Below are 19,824 nucleotides of genomic sequence, written 5' to 3'. Positions count from 1 at the left end.
TAATTTACAAAATCACAGAATTTCAGAGTTGGAATGTACCTGAGTTGTCATTTGGGCTATATCCAATGTTAAGGCTAAAATTCTAGCTAAACTATCTAAAATATCTAATGAGCGGTCACCAATAAATTATAAGCTTTAGCAAGAGTTAGACTTTAAAGCATTTATTAAGGAGAATAAGAATTTGGTAAAGAGAGAGAGAAAGAGAAAGGCCTACATTCATCTATCTATTAAAGGGAGAGCGCATTTCTAGCTCCGCTCTCCGCCAGCATCCACAGGAAAAAGCCATAGTCAGAGCGCCAGGCTCCCCGCTTCTTCCTCCCACAAGCAAATGTCACTTCCTGATGCTAAAGAAAAGACTCCTGGTCTTGCCCTCAAAGACCTTCACTTCATGGCGGAGCTTTTCTACAGTAAGTCTCCAGCAGGGGGTGTCATTCCAATTGTTACACCAAAGATGAGTCTCCAGTACACCACATCTGACAAGTGGTTATTGAACCTTTTCTTGAAGACCTTCCGTGACAAGGAACCCATTACATTCTGAGGCAGCCCATCTATTTCTGGATAGCCCCAATTAAACAGTACCAGGGCAAGCACAGATTCCTGGGGCATGGTACCCTATGCTTCCTTTGAAGTTGATATATTAACATCAGACCATTAATGACTGCTTTTTGAGTCTGGCCAGTTAGCGAGTTCTAAATCCATCTAATTATACTATAGTCTAGCCCAGAATCAAACATGCTCATGGTGGGTAGTGGGGTAGACTAGATTAAAATATAATTGGGAACTGTTTAACAAAATAAGTACAAATACAGTATAACATAGATAGTGTTAATTTGTGGTTTTCTAAGTCCATATATGAGGACTTTAGGTATGCATTTCTATTTGAGTTTGATATAACTGGTCTAGCCTACTTATCTCCATCTTTTCCATAAGAATAGAATAAAATGCTTTATAAAACTCTTTCCTGGGGGCAGTTAGGTCATGCAGTAGATAAAGCACCAACCTTGTATTCAGGAGGACCTGAGTTCAAAGAAAGAAAAGTTAGTCTAGTATGGTTCTTGATGAAGCCCTGTTGGCTCTTTATAGTCATCACTTCCTTTTTAGTTATTCATTAACTATTTCTTTCATTATATATCCTAGAATTTTGACAAGCATTAAAGTCAAGTTCACTGGCCTATAGTTTATGGATTATATTAATTTTACTTTTTAGCCAGCTGGCATCAGGAAGATTTGAGTTCAAATCTAGCTGTGGACACCTACTATCTGTTATCCTATATATATAGGATAACAGATAGTATATAGGTACTATCTATCTATCTATCTATCTATCTATCTATCTATCTATCTATCTATCTATCTATCTATCTATACCTTAATTAAAAAATACTTTATTGTTAAAAAATGCTAACCATCATCTGAGCCTTCAGTGAGTTATAATCTTTTGACTGGTCTTGCCTCCATGTTGATGATTGCTAGCTGATCAGGGTGGTGGCTGCTGAAGTTTGGGGTGACTGTGACAATTTCTTTAAACCAGACAACAAGGAAGTTTGCCACATGGATTGACACTTAGGGGCCATTGTAGGGTTATTAATTGGCCCACTTTCATCATTTTTGTATCTCAGGGAATTGGGGATACCTGAGAAGAGGGGGAGAACAGTCAGAACACATAACATTTATTTAGTTTTCTGTCTTATATGGGCATAGTTCATGGAGTCCCAAAATAATGACAGTAATTATATCAATGATCACTGATCATCATAACAGATATAATAATAATAATGAAAATGTTTGAAAAATTGTGAGAATTACCAAAATGATACACAGACACGATGTGAGAACATGCTATTAGAAAAATGGCATTGATAGACTTGATTGATTGGAGGGTTGCCACAAAAGAAAGCTAAACACAGTAAAATGAGGTATTCCTGTATTCCAGGGGTTTTTTTGCGGGGCAGTGAGGGTTAAGTGACTTGCCCAGGATCACACAGCTAGTAAGTGCCAAGTGTTTGAGGTCAGATTTGAACTCAGGTCCTCCTGACTCTAGGGTCATTGCTTTATCTACTGCTCCACCTACCTGCCCCAATCCAATTTTTTCAGTACCTGAGAATGCAGTTCATCTGAGCTCGGTGATTTGTATTCCTCAAAGACACCCAGGTTCCCTCTTGCTATTTACTTAGTTCTTTGGGATATCAATTCATTGTTGGTCATTTAAAAAAATAGCCTTTCTAATCCCGATCCACATATGAAATTTAAAAAATCTACTCCGTTCTAGGTGTAGGACCATAAATTTCAAGTTAGAAGGGACATTTGAAATCATCTAGTCCAACTCCCTGACTTAAAAAAATGAGGAAACTGTGTCCAGGAGATGGAAATAATCTTCCAAGTCACAATAGTAACTGGCAGAGCATTATGTAAGCCCCCTTTTTCTGCATTGTCTTTGCCCAGGGCTGAGGCCTTCATTCTGTGCCTGCTTCAATGTAGCTAGATTACACACCTGTGCTAATCTTCCAGTTTGGCCTTTAAAGAGAAGTCAGTTTGGAACTGGACAGAGGAATTTGTAGGAGGACTGAACACAGACATGGGCTTCATTTCTTGGAGACAGGCCTGTTTACCTCTGTGGCTTCTCCAGAGAACTATGTAGCCACCCAGGAGAGGAAGGACTGGTTGTTTTTTAGGAATATAGAAAGAGAAAATAAGCTCTTGCCAGATAGCAATGCAAAGGGGGTGAAAAGGGGGCACAGCTGAATGCCATTGTAAAGGAGAACAACCATGACCTGTTCCTTCCCTAGTCATGTGGATAGTATGTTTCTGAGGAAAGGTGGAACTCACCCAAAGGGAGGGTTGTTTGTTTATTCCCAAGCACCTGGAAGTTGGGTTGGGCCTGAACTCCAGGGTGATACTTTGAGGCTGACATAAAAGCCCCCAGTAAGAAAGGGAGAATTGTATAGATCCATTAAGTGCTCAGGTCTGTCTTTTGCATTGAATGTTTTGTTAGCCTGGGTGCTTTGAGTAGGTGGTTGGGGTCACCTAGCCTGAGGGCTGCATGTTTTAGGCTCCACCCCTAGGTAAGACTGGAACCAGATTAAAATGTAATTGGAAAATATTTAACAAAATAAATAAAAACATGTGGTTTTATAAATGAATTTGTGGTCCCCAGGGGTCCCTATGTATGGTTTAGTGGCTCAGTTTCTGTTTGTTTGACAACACTGCCTTAGAGCAACACAAGGCAGATTCTGATGTTCTCTGGGGAAATGCTGAAGGGGGAGATATCAGATACATATTTTCACAGGGGGGTGGGGAAGAGTAATCAATTACTGGGTTATTGAAAAACTTTGAGATTGAACTCAGTCTTTATGTAACTAGACTGCAGTTTTTGAACCTCATGGTTTTCCCCCAGATAGGTGGTCGTATGAAGAATCATAGCAAACCAGATCACAGGATGAGAGGCAGCTAAATGGTAAAAAGGATAGGGTGCTGGGCCTAGAGTCAAGAAGACCTGAATTCAATGCTACCTCAAACTAGCTACTAGATAACTACTGGTGTGATCCTGGGCAAGTCACTGAAATTTTGGCAATGGAAATGAGCTTTCCCTCTACCCTAGTTGGTTTTTTTCCCCTTTAACTTATCTCTCAACCTATTCTGCCTTTCCCTTCACCCCCTCCATTCCAGTGATTATTAAGCTTGGCCTGACTTTGTCTAGAATGTTATTAATGACTAGGGGGAACTTGGATTAGAACTTCCCATTAGTGGATGTATGTGGTTAGCATCACTGATAGTGGGTCACCCTATAGAAGTAGGCGCTACCTTAAAGAGCTTTTGAGAGGAAGACACTGTAACTGTAAAGTGCTATGGAAATCTTCAATATTATTCTTATATGCTACTTCATCTGGATTTCTTCCATAGGAAGGAAGCAGAAACACTTTTAAGAGTTCCTATCAATCAATCTATTTAGTAGCCCCATCTTATCACTATACCAAATACTATGGGAAATCTAGAGATATCAAACTTGGACTTTGCCCTCAAAGAACTTACTCTCTAGTAAGGAAGACAAAAAATAACGGATAATAGATGGCATGTAATTATGTGCTAAACTTTAAACTGAAGGCTTCAAGTACTAAAGGATTTCAGAGATAAGCAGAAAGCTTCTTTGAAGAGGTGGAAAGAGCTGGGCTTTGTAGGTTGGGTAGGTTTGGATGGATGGGGGGGAGGGGTTTGCATAGGTAGAGAGGTGAGGGGGTTATCCAGGTGAAAAGAGTGAAGTGAACTAAGAAAGGCATGAACGAAATGACAATGCATGACATTCTCAGGACAGTGAGAAGACTGACCTAACTAGAATGCAGGTATGTGTTTGGGATTGTTAAAAAATAAGATTGTATAAATAGACTCAAACTAGATTAAGGAGGGCTATGCAAATCAGGAGAGGAATTTAGACTTTGTATAGTAGAAAATGGGGAACTATTGAATGTTTTTGAAAATGGGAAGCCTAGGATAAGAGTGGTGTTTAAGGAAGGCTAATGTGTCTATGAAGGGAGAGAGCCTGCAGTCAGGAAGCCCAGCTGAGAAGCTGTTTGTAATAATGCAAGCCTGAGTTGATAAGAGCATGACCTACACTGGGAATGCAGAGAGAGAGATGAATATGAGGGACATTTTGAAGTAAAACGAACATGACTTATTGAGTGCCTGGATATGGGGGGATAAAAGGGAGGGATGAGATGAGTCAATGATGACTCAAAGGTTGTGAGCTTGGGTGACTGGGAGAATGGTGGTATTGTTTATGGAGACAGGGAAGTTGAAAGGATGACCTGATTTGGAAAAAAAGGAAAATTACTTCAGTTTTGGACTTGTAGAGTTTGAAGTGGAGAGACATCAAAATGTCCAGCGGGAGGTTTGATAAATATAAGGGACTAACTCTTGGGCAAGGATAGGGCTGGAGAAAAAGAGTTGGGAATCACCAGTGTTTGGTGGGAGGAAAAGGAACAACAAACCCAAACCAAAACACTGTACTGGGAATCAGGAGAGCCAGGTTCTAGGCCTGGCTCTGCCACTGACTCACCTTTTGACTTTCAATTGCTTAATCTTCCTGGTAGTCAATTTCCATATTTATAAAATGAATGGATTAGACTAGATGATATCTGATGTCCCTTCTAATGCCAGATATTATGATCTTATCTCTTTGGGTGGGACTGTCTTGGGAGGGGGCCAGGAACCTAGAGTCCTTCTTATCCTAAGGGAAGAGGTTGAAGAAGGTAAGTGTCCTGTTGAGTTAATGTAGGAAAAGTCATCTTATATTATGGAATGTATCCATTTGCCTCCCCAAATTTCTAACTCTGGCTTTTCTGCTTATGACAGTGAAGTGTGTTGTTAAAATATATCTTCATTATTCACAGAGGTATTAATGTAATTATTTGCCAGATCAGTCAAACACCTACCCCAGGCTCTTGATGTACTAAGCAGACCCTGCAGAGATGAGTTGGTAAATGTTTAACAACTGACTCTACCAAAAACCACACATATGACATTCTTTTAAGGCTGTGTACATTATTAAATATTTTCTACATAATTTTCTCAAGTCGAGACAACAGAACAATAAATCAAGCCCTGATTAGTAGCATTTCTGAAGTGTAAATGATCACACTGATAATTTACCAGTCATTTCCAGGAAGTTCCATATGGCTCAGGTTTGCTCTAGCACACCCCTACCAGGGGGGACTCCCATCATCAGAAGACAGTAAAGAGAATTTCTTTCATTCATTCATTCATCCATCTAATTGCACTTTAAAATGTTAAAGCCAAAAGAGATCTCTGAGGTTCCTCTAATCCTTCTCCTTCATTTGACATATGAGGAAACTGAAGCTTGTAAAAATTAATAACTTATATTTACACAATATCTTGTGATTTACACTTAATTATGCAAATCTCATTTGAGCCTCATGATCCCCCAAGTATTATCCATTCTACAGATGAGGAAATTGAGGCCTGGAGTAGCAAAGTGACATGCCCATCCATGGTCACAGAGCTAGTAGTAAGTGTATCTAATGGGTTATTAACTGTGATCATTAGGGTTCACAATCTAGAATTCTTTCCTCTACAAGGTTATCTTGCTTCCAGTGACTCAGCCAGGGTAACCAAAGATGGAATGGCAGAGCTACAACTTGAAATGATTGTTCTGACTTAGAGTTAGTTGGTCTTTGTACATTACCAGGCTGTTTCCCTTACATTCATTAATCACCTACTGTCTAGGTGTTATACATGGAAAGGAAGATGAGAAGTTTAAGACATAGCCCTTGACTAAATGAAGTTTATATCTAGGAGGTGATAATACAGAAATACAAACAACTATAACCATACAACCATGTTACAAGATAAATGCATTCACGAGGTGCAAATAAAAGTACAGATGAGGAAACAAACCTGGGGGATGAAGTGACTCCTAAGGTCAATTTCCACAACTGCAAAATGAGAAGGTTGGACAGAATTCATTTTAAGGTCCTTTCCATGACCTGTAATCACGGGGTTGTAAAGCTTTATAAATCATATAGTGAATGTAAATTATCACCATGGAGGTGATAAGTAAGTCATGAGAGTGGGTAAGTATTCATAGGGAGACATTATAAAGAGAGAAGCTTGGAAAGAAGATTGAGTAAGTCTTTGGTAGAACCTAAAGTTAAGAAGTAAGAGGAGGAAAAGGAATCAGTAAGGCAACAGGGTTTCAACAAGGTGAGTAAAATGAAAATTGACTGAGTAAAGCTACTGTGCCTTTTTGGTCCTTTGTATCCTTTTTGCCTAGAACAGTATCTCACACATATCTGGTTCTGGAGAAAGGCTGAATTGAATTTAAAACTGTGGCTGTAAGCAACTCTGTAAAATGCTGCAGAAGGGATCAAGAGAAATGAGGACAGAGAACAGGACATTGGATTTAGGATATAATCATTCATGGGTGATCTATGATGAATGAATTTTCCTAGTAAATGAGAAAATTTTAAAATATGAGTATATCTTGAATACAGTCACCTCTTTTGCAGTCACATTGTTAATACATTGTATGCAAACCCCACTGTAAACTTGCAACCCCCCACTGTAATGTTATTTGATCAATTGCCCATTTGTAAGATTTTTTGTTATGAACCAGCAGCTGCTTGTAATGCCATTTCAACTAACATTGTGATTTCATGGAAGCAATTAAGCAGTTTGGGTGGAGTGTGCCTGTGATGAACCAATCACAGAATGTGCTATTCTCCTCCCTCCAACAAAAAAGCATAGACTCTTTATTCATATTCCCAGAAGTGAACTTCCTATGACCTTAGGGTTACCAGGTCTATGTGGTTGCTCACAAAAATGAGATATTGCTTTTAGGGGTAGAGACTTCTGGCTGCCTTTGGGTCATACTGATGCTTCATCTGAATTCTCTCACCTCCCCAAAGTGCAACTCCTCAGCTCAACACATTCTCCATCTTTATGATGATGTATCTTCAGAAAGGGATAGGGTTGGACCCAAAGTGGATGGGCTTTGAGACACATAAATTGTTTGTGTGCTAACATCAAAAACAGACAGATCTGGAACCAATCAAGTGAATGTAAATTAAAGGTTGCTTGATGTGGAATAACTTCTGCATGTTGGTCCGTGGAGGTGTGTAGCCAAAAAGGCACTGTGTGAATACAATTGTTTGGCAAGTCCCTGCTCTGTCACTTGTCCAAAGCGGTAAGTGTGTGAATGGATTTGTATGGGTAATGACTCTGAAATTAGCAACCAGCTTTTCTCCTCTCTCCATGTTACTGGAAAACACATTGGATCTTGGCTCCTTTCCGGAGCCGAATTCTTGTGATGATCCTCAGTTGCTCAGAACTCACATTTGTTCGTCATTATCTCTTGTGTAATCACATTCTACAAACTGTAGGATGATATTACAGTTGTGTTTACAGAATAAGGGAACTTGCCCTACACCTTAATCAAATCATGATAGAGATGAGCCTCCTTAGATAACAAGTTTTTAAATAAATTCAAATAGTCATTAGATTTTCAGTCTCCTACTTGATTTGTTGTGTAGAGTGAAAGAATCTTTTGACATGCTTGGAATTACCCCTTCCCCGTTAACTTTACCATAAGTATTGTGGCTGTAAGTATATATATTATATTATAGAAGTTATATATTATATTGTAGATTTTTTTTGTTTTGTTTTGTTTAGTGGACAAAGCTTTCCAGAATGTGATAGTGTAAAACCAATGATCCGCTCTGGTTAGGGCCTAAGGTCCTGATAAAGTGCTGACTTTATCTGCAGTTCTAGAGAACTAGGTCTTGATTGCTTGGATGCAAGAAAACTAGATAATCACATTTGCCCTAATCATTAATAATGATGTTTACAATTCAAAATATTTAATTAATTGCTTTGGAACCTTTTTTTTTTAAAGTCCATGCATGCCTTAATAAAATGGAAGCATTGCTGCAGTAGCATCTTTTCGTGTTTTTTTTTAAATATTCATTTTAAAAGTTTTTTTTTCTGTTGCAAAATCCTAAAACTCAGATTTAATTTAGCAAAGATAGAAATCTTCAGCAGACGAAATATAAAAGTTTAATATCAAGGCTACATATTTTGGGGAATTAATTTGCTGACTTCTTAAAATAATTAAGCAGGCTATGTATATCTTAACTTTGGGGGAAGAGGAGAATGATTTTCTATTTTCAGTAGTTATTAGTTACCAAACCTGTTGATCTGCCAAGAGCGTCTTAGACTTTCTCTTTTCCAATTGCTCTGGGAGTTTGCGTGAAGCCCATGCCATTCTCCCTTGTTAGATAAGCAGAAAGTTTGCTCTGGCTGTGATAAATCTTAAGAACTTGGAAGTGTTTTTGGCACATATTTTGCCTGAGAAAGATGATGATGATTAACCTCTGTCCCCCCCCCCCCGCCCCTTTTTTTCCTGTGGCTGGGAAGGGTGTGTGTTTTTTGCCTGTGCATCAAAAAAAAGTCCTTCAGCTGCAGTGCGTGTGCGCGCTGAGCCTTGCAAGATCGGAGCTTGTGTTTTGTGTGTCTCCAGGGAAGGGTTAGTTTGGTTGGCTGAGTGTCACACACAGATGTGACTCTTGTCTTTACCCTGCAAACGTACACGGTGACGGCTCACTCCCTCAAGCCAGCCTCCCCCTACTTCCAAAAAAAAAAAAAGTCTTCAAATCCCACACTCCGCTGCAGCCTAACCTCAGGACCCGGGGGTGGGGGTGGGAGGGAAGAGGGAAGGAAGCCCTCACCGCAAGCCGGCGTCTGGGGCAAGGGGAAAACGCGCACATGCACACACAGACCCAGACACACACAGGCACCAAAAACTTTTGACTGCTGCCTTGAACTTTTCTCCTTTTTCTTCTCTCGGCCTTTCTGCTTGCATTTTCTGGGCCGTGTGCGGTCTGCTCCTCTGTCCTCTCTCCAGCGGCGCCTGGACGCCTGGAGCTGATAAGGAAGAGAGAAGCATCGGGAGCTGCAGCGGCTGCAGAGAGGAGGCGGCGGCCACCACCGGAGTGCGGGTGCTGGTGCTGCTGGTGAAGGAGGAGGAGGAGAAGGAAAGACCGGCCAAAGCGGACAGAGCGAGAGCCAGAGGCTGAAAGAGAAAGAAACGCCGAGATTTGCAGCAATCCGAATAAAGTTCGCGCCGTTTCCTCAGCGTTTTCCTTTCCTCCGCTCTCCTCCGTACTCCTCCCCCCGCTTGACAGCTGGCCGCAGGCGCCCCCCCCCCCCCCGGTTCGGGCCTGCCACCTCCCCCCGGGGGCGCCACAGTGCAACCCCTCCCCTGGAGCCTACGGGAAAAGAAAAGGGGACACTTTAAACGAGCAGAAATCAACTTCTATTTTTTTGGAGACGAGAAACAACGGTGTCTCTTCAGACTACTTTGCAGAAAATAGAAAAGCAGGAGGAACTTGTGGCAATTTTGCAGAGCACACCCGGCTCTCTCCCTGTCTCCCTTCCCCGTGGCTCCCTCCACGAGCCCGCGCAGCCCCTTAGATTTTTCCTCTTTCTCTCCCCCCGCCTCCCCAAGTCCCGAGGCTTCCTTCCTCCTGATCCGAGAAGTTTTGTAAGCTTTAACTTGGGAGAGCATGAGACTTTCGATGTGTGCATAAATCAATCACCTGGAGGGAAAGAGAGAGAGAGAGAGAGAGAGAGAGAGAGAGAGAGAGAGAGAGAGAGAGAGAGAGAGAGAGAGAGAGAGAGAGAGAGAGAGAGAGAGAAAGAGAAGGAAAAGAAAGAGGCGGAGGAGGACGGCAGTGGCGGAGGGAGGGAGGGAAAGAGGGAAGGAGGGGTGAGGAAGGAAAGAAAGAGGCAGAGGAGACACAGGAGTCAGAGGGGCTGGTCCAGACGTTGCCGCTAAGAGGAGACCGAGAGGCGGGGGCTGCAAGTGCACTTGACAACCAACATGCGGAGATGGTAAGAAGTTTCCAACATCCTTTCATTTTCATTCTAGACTTAATCAGAAATTACTGTAACGCAGTAACGCAACGAGGAGCTAGTTGGTTCGAGAATCTGTTTCTTTAACTTCAAGGAAGGGAAGGGGGGAAAAAAGGGAAAAAAAAAACACACCCTAAGCCAACCTGGCTCATGCTGAGCTCCTGAAATCCTGTTGTAAAACTTTGCCTCAAAACTTTCTGTGAGAGCAAGGGTGGGGGTGGGGGTTGCCCTAAGATCTTATCTATACCTTCCCTAGACTGCCCACAGAAAGGTGAGGGGGACATGAGGGGTTCGGTGAGGACGGGGGGGTGGTGGGATTGGGGGTTTGGAGGTGGGGGGGCAGGATGGGTGGAAAGGGGAGGGAGGAATGAATGGAACTTCTGTAGTAGCTGTCTACACTGAGGGAAGCGTCTCGCACTCCCTGTAAAGGTAACTTTTGAAACTCAGCATAGGGGTGAGAAGGGATTGCCATATGAGTGTGTATGTGTGTGTGCCTGCCACGGTACGGACAAACCCAAATGCCACCAGCGAGCCTCCCTCCTCCTCCCCCATTCCTTTTTTGCCCGTAGTTTTCCTTGACTCAAACCATCACTTACTGCTAAGTGAAAGTTGTAGGAAATGCCCCTGTACTTGGGTAAAGAATGTGAAAAACATGAAGAGGTGCTTCACCCCGGGAAAACAAACCTTCAAAGTTATTTTAGATCATAATTGTGGGAAGGCTTTTTATTATTATTTTTTATTTTTAGATTTCATTTCAAAGACATTGGTGGTGGGGGCGGCGGCAGGGATGGTAGGTGCTAGGTTATGAAATGATCCAAGACTTAAACTTGCAGAAATCCCCAGTGGTTACTTTACGGTCGAAAGCCACAAGTACGTTTTAAAGAAGCATGACTGCACATACAGTACCCAGCATGCTAGCGGGTACGCCCGCGTATTCTAGAGTCGAGTCCATCTAGCCGGGGAATAGCATGTCCACTCTGAAGCGATTTGTGAGAAATGTGGCTTGACCACTCCCTTGCTTCCACAAAGCATTGCTATTGTTACCCCCATTTGGGGTTTGGATGCCTTGTGCTGTGCATGTAGATAGACGATATAAGAAAAAGGGAGATAGTGGGTTGGCATCTTTTTTTTTTCTTCCCTTCCCCCTAATGTGACATCTCTTGTTTCAATGATCAAAGCCACCACTGGAGTGTAGGAGATGCGACTGTCAGATGTAGGCAACAAAAAAAAAAGACTGTAGCATGTGCCCAGGACTGTGGTTACAGTAACGCTGACAGAAATTAAAGTGGTTTTGAAAGCAGCATGCGATTTATGATGGTTCCCATTTACCCTAGAGTCAAGCTGTTGTAAAACTGATGTACAAAAGACATCATAAAATAATCCTGTGTATCCAGGATTAAAGCGGCAGAAAGTGGCCTTTTTCTTTTCTTTCTTTCTTTTTTTTTGGTGGGCCTCCCTCGACAGTTGCAGTTGTTTGATGCTGTTTTTAAGTGGGACGTCAAAACAAAATAGTAAAGAGATCTTTTTGGACTTGGTTATTTGTCCTTCTGGCAGTATTTTATGCTCAACTTTTCAAACTAGGACTAGGTAGTATTTTTCCCTCTTATTCCTAATCTATATTACCGTTCAGCTACAGAGTTATTCCTACATAGCAACCACTTTGCAAATTGGGTTATATTCGAATTACTTTTAAACAGTGGTTAAGGCCATTTGTGTTTCACGATTTTGCATTCTAGTTTGAGGCATTAATACTGACCCGGGTGTCTCAGGAATACACTTACCTTAAATATGGAGTTTATTTCTGCCTCTGTTATTTATTGAGACTGATCTCTAGCTCTATTAAGAATATTGAGAGATTGTGAAAGTGTGGATATATTGTCTTCTCCTTTGCATTCACAGAACTCTCATTTGAACCTTTTATAGGGTGTCAGCATTCTGTTTTATTTTGTAGCTGGTTCATTTAAACTCCATAGCATTAATGAAGTTTTTTTGCTTGCAGTCCTGTCTTCTTTAACTTCCCTATACTAAAGGATATTTAAAATCCAGATTGCTAATCACTTTACCAAAGGTCACATTAGTATGCTCACCTTAATGAAGTCACATTTTGGCTCAATATAAACTTTGCTAATGAGCTTATAAGTAAAGTTGGAAACCTGTGTTTTTCATCTTTGGGATTATTAACTGTGCTATTATTTTTACCTAACACTTTTGACAAGAATAAATTTCAGCTCATTTTTTTGAAGGTGATTTTTTTTTTAACAAAATGTTAATAGCTCAAATACATCCCTAACGTCTGTGCTTTTCCTACATGAGATTCGAGGTGTATGTGTCAGACAGGGAAATGTGATTACATAAACCAAAGCAATAAAGGAGCAGACAAAAGCTGAGCTGACTATTGCTCTATTAAAATGTAAGTGTTACAGTTTGAATTTCCAAGTGAGAGTTTTTGAGTTCAGTGCTTTACATAACATTTTGTCCTAATCTTGCTTGCTGTCAGGGATGTTTCATGGTTGTGCAATTGCTCCAGTCAAGAATGCCAATTTGCATTCCAGGAGTGTCATTTGATTACTTTTATCTGCACAGCTCCAAGACTGGCCCAGACCTCTCATTTCATCTTGCCATGTCACGAGTCAATGCTGTGTCGTCTTTGCAAAAATCTGCCTGATTTAGACAAGAAAGAAAAGTACTTTCATGTTGCAGCCGCAGTCCCCTGCTAACTTGTCAGCAGCAGGATATGATTCACTTGGGCCCTGAAGAATGGAACAGAGAGAAGGGTTAGGCGGTTCAATAAAGCCCATGGACAGGTAGTGTGTGACGTCCCGGGAGAGCTTAAGTTAATGAAGAACAGGTCTGCTTAGTTCTCCACACTCTGACCTGGTGCTGTCCCCACAGTTTTCTCATTTGATCTTTCTCAGCAAATTGATCTTTTCTTGTATTTTTTTGCCTTCCAAGTTAGTCCTTGTGGGACTGAAATTAGCAGAGCAACTTAAGTTGGATAATACAGCTGTTCAGAAAAGAAGAAATTGGACACTAGCTTAAAAAGGTTGGGGTGGGCTGGGGGTGGTATTCTTTTTTGTTGTTGTTGCTGCTGAAAATTTTTCCTTATGAAGGGAGTCCAAAATAGGTGATAACTTAGAAGTTGGTTTTCTCTCCCTTTAATCTTTTGATACTAGATTCAGGCCTAATTTAACTTTATTTTCTAGATTTTAAAACACAAAAGATATAGTGAACAGTGTAAAGGTTTGCTTTAATATTATTCATATAAGCTTGTTAGAAATGATTTACTAGTCTATTTTGAGGTTTTAATAGTTATAGTAAGACATGCTAAATATCAGTGGCATACATCAACTATTTTATTTATCAGCTGCTAAATAACTAGAATACCAAAGTATCCACTTCTGAATTACAGAAAAGATTAAACAATAAAACAGTCATTACTGATGCTGTACATAAATATTATGGTAGATTAAAATGTATTCTAGAAATTACCTTCAGCATTTCAATTTCCTGTAAATTCTGCCCATGCCACTGATAAAGTTCACTGATCACTATTTGCTTTCAAAGGTACTGCATTTGAAGACAGGTTTTCAGGACCTGGAATTTCAGTGACTATTCATTCTCACTTTATTTTTGAAATTGTAATTAATCACAGACAGTGAGAAAAAAAAATCCGTGCTCTGTGTGTGTACATATACACACACGTGTATATGTGTATGTATATTGTGGAGTAAATTTTTCTAACAGGCTAAAGTTTCATGATAAAATTTTGTAAGTCAAATATAAGTTGGAAATGATTAAGAGATTCTTTAGTTTAGAGTACACATACAAAGTAATACTTAACTTTCTATGTCCCTTAGCAGATGGTCTCATTTACCCTGAATATCCTACCAAGGTATAACATTGAAAAAACATTGCTAAATGAAAACAAGAACCCTTATGTGAGGGCAGTTGCCCCCCTTTCCTTTCTCTTAGTGTATTGCTTTGCAAAATGGATGGGAATCTAATAGGATCATTGGTTAGTAAACTCCTCTCTGAAGAGCTAGAGGGAGCCTTGTGATTTTATGAGATATGCCTAAGGTAAAAAATGGAAAATACTTTGCAAAACAGACTGGTGCAGAAAAGGAGTTGTTAGGAATAACAATTCTAGCATTTAGACGTGGGAATGCTATTGTGGCATTTTAGCTGTGATGAGAATGCCCAATAGAACCTTGCCCTTGACCTGTGGAATGTTTTGCTAGACTAACCAAAATGCAGCCCTAAATGCATTTTAAGCCTTCATTGATCACAGCTGAGTCCTTTGGTAATGTACTGGTTGAAGGACTTCTTAGCTTCACTTTTGTTTGGAGGCACTTGTGAAAAATCAGTTAAAAATTAGTTACTCCACATAATCAGCATAGCCTGTGAATTCTTTCAGTTAACTGAGGAAAACCCCCTTTTTACACTCGATGGTTCCATGGAGTTCTATGGAGAAATGGCTTTACCCTGAAAAGGAACCCCTTTTAATGTGAACTATTTGAATTGGAGGGTCCAATAATGGGTCATTTACAAAGCTGATATGTGAGGAAGCCATAAGCACTCCATATTTTGTCCTGGTGTGGTCTTAAGGAAATCTGCCATAAATGGTATTAAATTCAATATTTGTTGTTTAATTACACAGTGGTGTTTATTACTTGTTCTACAAAACTTCTGAGATAGGTTTGCATTCAAGATCCATTGATCATAATTGTTGTTTAATATTTGTATACTAGTTTTTATGAGCATGAGTTTGGACAAACTTATTTACCATTTAAGTAAATAATATAATCCAATGAGATAAACTGCCAGATAGGCCTTTTAAAAAAACTCTTGCACAGTAGCTCCTATTATGTCGCTAGCCAATAAAAGCCTTTATTTGTTGCTTATTAGAACCCTCAGTACACTCAAGAGTTCAGCTATAATTTAATTTGGCTGTTTAAAGAGGCTCCCTTGTTTTAGAACATATCCATAGTCCAGTTTTACCATTTGTTGTGAACCTCTGCTATATGAACCGTGCATGTTTATCTGAATTACTATACAGGTATTTTAGAGTTTGTATTAGAACTTTTATTTTGAGAAACAACAAAAAGCTAAAGTATGTAGAAGATCTGTGAAAGGTAACAATGTGGGATTTCTTTCTTTTCTCTTTCTCCCCCCCCCCTTTTTTTTTTGGTCATCTTGGGACACTTTGTTCCCCTAGTGATTTTTAGTAGCTTTCTAACTGTTAAACTATTCTGCCATTTATTTTTGAGTCCTTGCCCTAAAGAATGAAAACTTCTCCAAGGGAGGATGAAGAAAACTTTAAGAAACTAAGTTTTCTGATGAAGAATTATAGCTCAGGGTATTTCACAGTGGCAGTCATTTTAAAAATAGAAAAGTTTTTTTTTTTTAAATTCTAATTCACAGATTTCTAGCCCAGTAAATTGTAATTGCTTACATTAACCATTAAGGAGTTTTACCCACTCAAGGATGTGAATTGGAAAGTGTAGTTATAGAGTACAGAGCTGGACTGTTCAATGCCAGTAAGATGAGTCTCAAGAATTCTTTATTAAGAGGGTGTGGGATATGTGGAGTGGAGATTATAAACTGCTGAGATCCATTTTAAATGAAACGGGGTGTGTGTATGTGTGTATAAAATAGTTATTAATAATGGTTGTGGGAGTCACATCAATCCAACCCTGCGGATTCATTATGGAACAGTGATCAAAATGTACAGTATTGTCTTAAAACTTATGTTTCATGTGTCTTCAGTCACTGCTTTTTGTGTGGAGTACAAAGATGTAACAACACACACAAAACATTTTTTCCTTATTATGACCTTATATTTGCCAAAGTGCCCCATGCTGAAATTCCTTTTCAGTATCTTTTTTTTTTGTCCAAAGCCAGACATGTACCCAGACACAAAAGACTCTGTGTATAGCAAGCTGTTTTAAATATTGTGACTCGACGCTATTCTGTCCTTTCTCTGCTTGAGCCAAGGATCTCTGCTCAGTGTCTGTGGATTACCAAGCCCCTTCTTTATTGTACCTCTTGTCAGCTATTCCTATTCATTTAACCTTTCATTAGTGTCTGTGCAGCTTCACTGTCTGGAAAGGCAAGGAAAAACCTAAAGGCCCTACTGTCACAGTTATTAGATTTCTCGGTTACATCCCGGCAACCATAAAGGAGTAAGAGTCAACACTATTGTCGTGCATGCTGCTATCCTGGGGTGCAACTCTTCTCTGCATGTCAAGGACATGTGCCACATGTTGATAATGCATCCCAGGGATAAATGCACAACATGGGGGATAGACTGAGGCTGGCAGTAATGAGCTTTGGAGGAGTTATTGCAAAGACAAACAGTTTGTGAAGGAATTTTGCTTAAGAGGCCAAGGAGATGGACTGCATTAAGGGTTGCCAAGGTTTGCTTCTGAGGTACTTGTCAATCACATGGTTTTCATATAAACCTCATTTGTAGGGGGAAATTAAGTATTTCTGACAGCCAGGAAAAATTCCCTATTTTTTTTTCTTCCCTTTCAGAGTAGTAGAAAGACAGTATGTTTCTGATGCTTCCCTCAATATATTATATGGGGGGGCTGGGCTGTGATTAAATTATTTAAACTTATAAAAAAGTCCATTAGATTAGAATGGGAATATGAGAGGGCAAAGGGAGATGAATCTGTGTTATCAATTTCTCCATCTCTTTTTCCTCTTATAATCTCCCCACCCTTCACCCCACTACACACACTGACCTGTCAGGTATGAATGCTTAAGAGTCTTTTAGAATGCTTTGTTTCTCTGCATGTTCCTAGATTGCATTTCAATTCAGTTCAGTTCAACAATTATTTAAAGCTTCTATACGTAGAAATGGGGCAGCTAGATGGTGCAGTGGATAGAGTACTAGACCTGAAGACAGGAAGACCTGAGTTCAAATATGGCCTCAGACACTTACTAGCAGTGTGATCTTAACTCACTTAACTCTGCCTCAGTTTTCTCATCTGTGGCAAATCACTCCAGTATTTTCCCCAAGAAAACGCTAAATAGAGTCCTGAAGGGTTGGACAGGATTGAAACAAGTAAATGACATATAAAAAAAAAATGTAGGTGGTAATAGAAGAGTCCCTTCCCTTAAGAATCTAACATTCTATTGGGGGATCTAACTCATACAAGTAAGTAAATATAATATATTTAAAAAATAATATCAAAAGAGAGAACATGCTGTCTTTTCTTCAACACTCATAATAAACAAAACATTTACATATATTTTGAAAGATTTATAAATGGTGAACCATCTTATTTGCCCAGTGTTCTATGCAATTCCCCAAACTAGAAACATATTTTTTTTACCAACAATAATTTAGTAATTTCTTTTTTACTTTCCATCTTCTAACATTTACAATTTAAAGGAATTTTTTGTTTTTTGCATTTCTACTAAACTATGAACTTATTTGGTGAGGTTCTCTCCTTCCTTCCTTCCTTCCTTCCTTCCTTCCTTCCTTCCTTCCTTCCTTCCTTCCTTCCTTCCTTCCTTCCTTCCCTCCTTCCCTCCCTCCCTCCCTCCTTCCTTCCTTCCTTCCTTCCTTCCTTCCTTCCTTCCTTCCTTCCTTCCTTCCTTCCTTCCTTCCTTCCTTCCTTCCTTCCTTCCTTCCTTCCTTCCTTCCCTCCTTCCCTCCTTCCCTCCTTCCCTCCTTCCTTCCTTCCCTCCTTCCCTCCTTCCCTCCTTCCCTCCTTCCTTCCTTCCCTCCTTCCCTCCTTCCCTCCCTCCCTCTCTGAGCTTTTCAAATCTTAATGGCTTCTCATCAACTCCCTGAGAGCTTGACCATCTTTCATTGCCCTCCCCCCCCCCCAAATCCCTGCTACTGCAGGTGAGGCATAGACTGCTAATGCCGCTATCAAGTTGGAAACAAGACTGGGACTGACAAAGAATTCCTTTGGCTTCTTTCATCTGATCATGTAGCTATGTGTAACTTTGGATATGGAAGAGAAAGGAATACTTTCCTTAGTCCCTTCTTTGCCTTTCTTATTGAATTTTCTGGCCAGGGGGATTCTTTTCTTCACCAAGCTATTATATTGTGAAGGTTTTTCATTCAGGGACCTGCCCTAGATCTTGACTGGCAGACTTCAGGACTGTTGCAGCAGTTCTGTGGGGACCCTGGAAGTGGTTCAGCCTAGCTGTGCTTTGAGCAGCACCCCCATTCACAATGTGTGATCCATCAATGACTGTGCTTTAGTAATGCTATATTTATTATTCCCCTCTATCCAGTGTTAGGGCAGACTAAGAGTTCCGCTGATGCTCTGCATACTAGTAATGGGTGGAGTTGAGGTTCAGGTTGGAGCTCAGGGAATGATAACAATAGACATTTTATGAAATACCTACCATGTAAAGAATTGTTCAGAGTTGAGATAAAGTGTGGACCCTTCCCTTATGGAGTTTGTGGTTTAGGAAAAGGATATAATACAAAGATAAACATGAGTATCATGTGATATTGTATATTATAGCTAAATGGATTAGGTGTGGTACAACATGGTAATAGGAGATCAGAGGAAAGGTTATTATTGATTGAGAAATGATCAAGGAAGACTGCATGGAAGAGGTAGCGTTTGAATTGTACTTTAAAGCATAGATAAGGAAGAGGGACATTTTAGGCTTGCTGAGCAAAGGTAGAGAGGAAGAAAAGTTGTGTGTGTGTGTGTGTGTGTGAGAGAGAGAGAGAGAGAGAGAGAGAGAGAGAGAGATTGTGTGTTGGAGTGCAACAGAGACTTGTCCAGTTTGCCTGGAGCTGAGAATGCAGAGGCAGGGTATATGAAATAAGGAAGAAAAGGCAAGCTGATGCCAGATTGTGGAAGACCTTGAATGCCAAGCAAAAGGAAGAAAGATAAAGACTCAATTCTGAGAATGAACAAAAAATCAGAACAGAAAATATCATTTTGGTGCCAGATGGGGAATGTGAAAAACAATCTAATGATGCCCATGGGAGTTAGCTACTATAATAGGAATGCTCACTTAAGGTAAAAGAAAAGTTTATGTGGTACCACAATCTAATAATAATGATGATCATCAACTTAGATGAATCTACTATAAACTCATTAGAATTGTAAAGGTCCTACTGGGTAAGCTCATTATGTTATTGTTTTGCTTGTGTAGAATTCTCCTGATGATATGTGTCTAGAGGTACCTTCTGTATGGGAGCCAACATACAGTACATGCCCTAATTCTAGAAAAGTGTATGTGAAATAGGTCTGGTTGCTGCGTTAACCAATTTTTCTTTGATGTTTCCCATATTCACTTGTACTCTAACAAGTAATTTAGATGCACTATCTCTCTAACATCTCAATAAGACAGACCCTGACATTGCTTATATTCCCAGTATTTGAAAGCATAGTGTATGGCACAGAGTAAATTGCAGAA

The 19,824-nt window shown here is 40.1% G+C and overlaps 1 protein-coding gene across 1 annotated transcript in view; it reads left to right on the top strand.

The window, feature by feature from the left end:
- The first annotated feature begins 10,309 nt into the window (after positions 1 to 10,309).
- Positions 10,310 to 19,824, top strand: part of BNC2 (basonuclin 2) — a 516,527-nt gene continuing 507,012 nt past the window's right edge. The window contains exon 1 of the mRNA XM_043975806.1: positions 10,310 to 10,401. Coding sequence (XP_043831741.1) covers positions 10,399 to 10,401 — 3 coding nt within the window. The 5' untranslated portion in view covers positions 10,310 to 10,398. The remainder of the gene's footprint in view (positions 10,402 to 19,824) is intronic.

This window comes from Dromiciops gliroides, chromosome 1 (assembly GCF_019393635.1).
Source record: "Dromiciops gliroides isolate mDroGli1 chromosome 1, mDroGli1.pri, whole genome shotgun sequence".
Taxonomy (NCBI): domain Eukaryota; kingdom Metazoa; phylum Chordata; class Mammalia; order Microbiotheria; family Microbiotheriidae; genus Dromiciops; species Dromiciops gliroides.
This window is presented reverse-complemented; position numbering and strand designations above follow the sequence as displayed.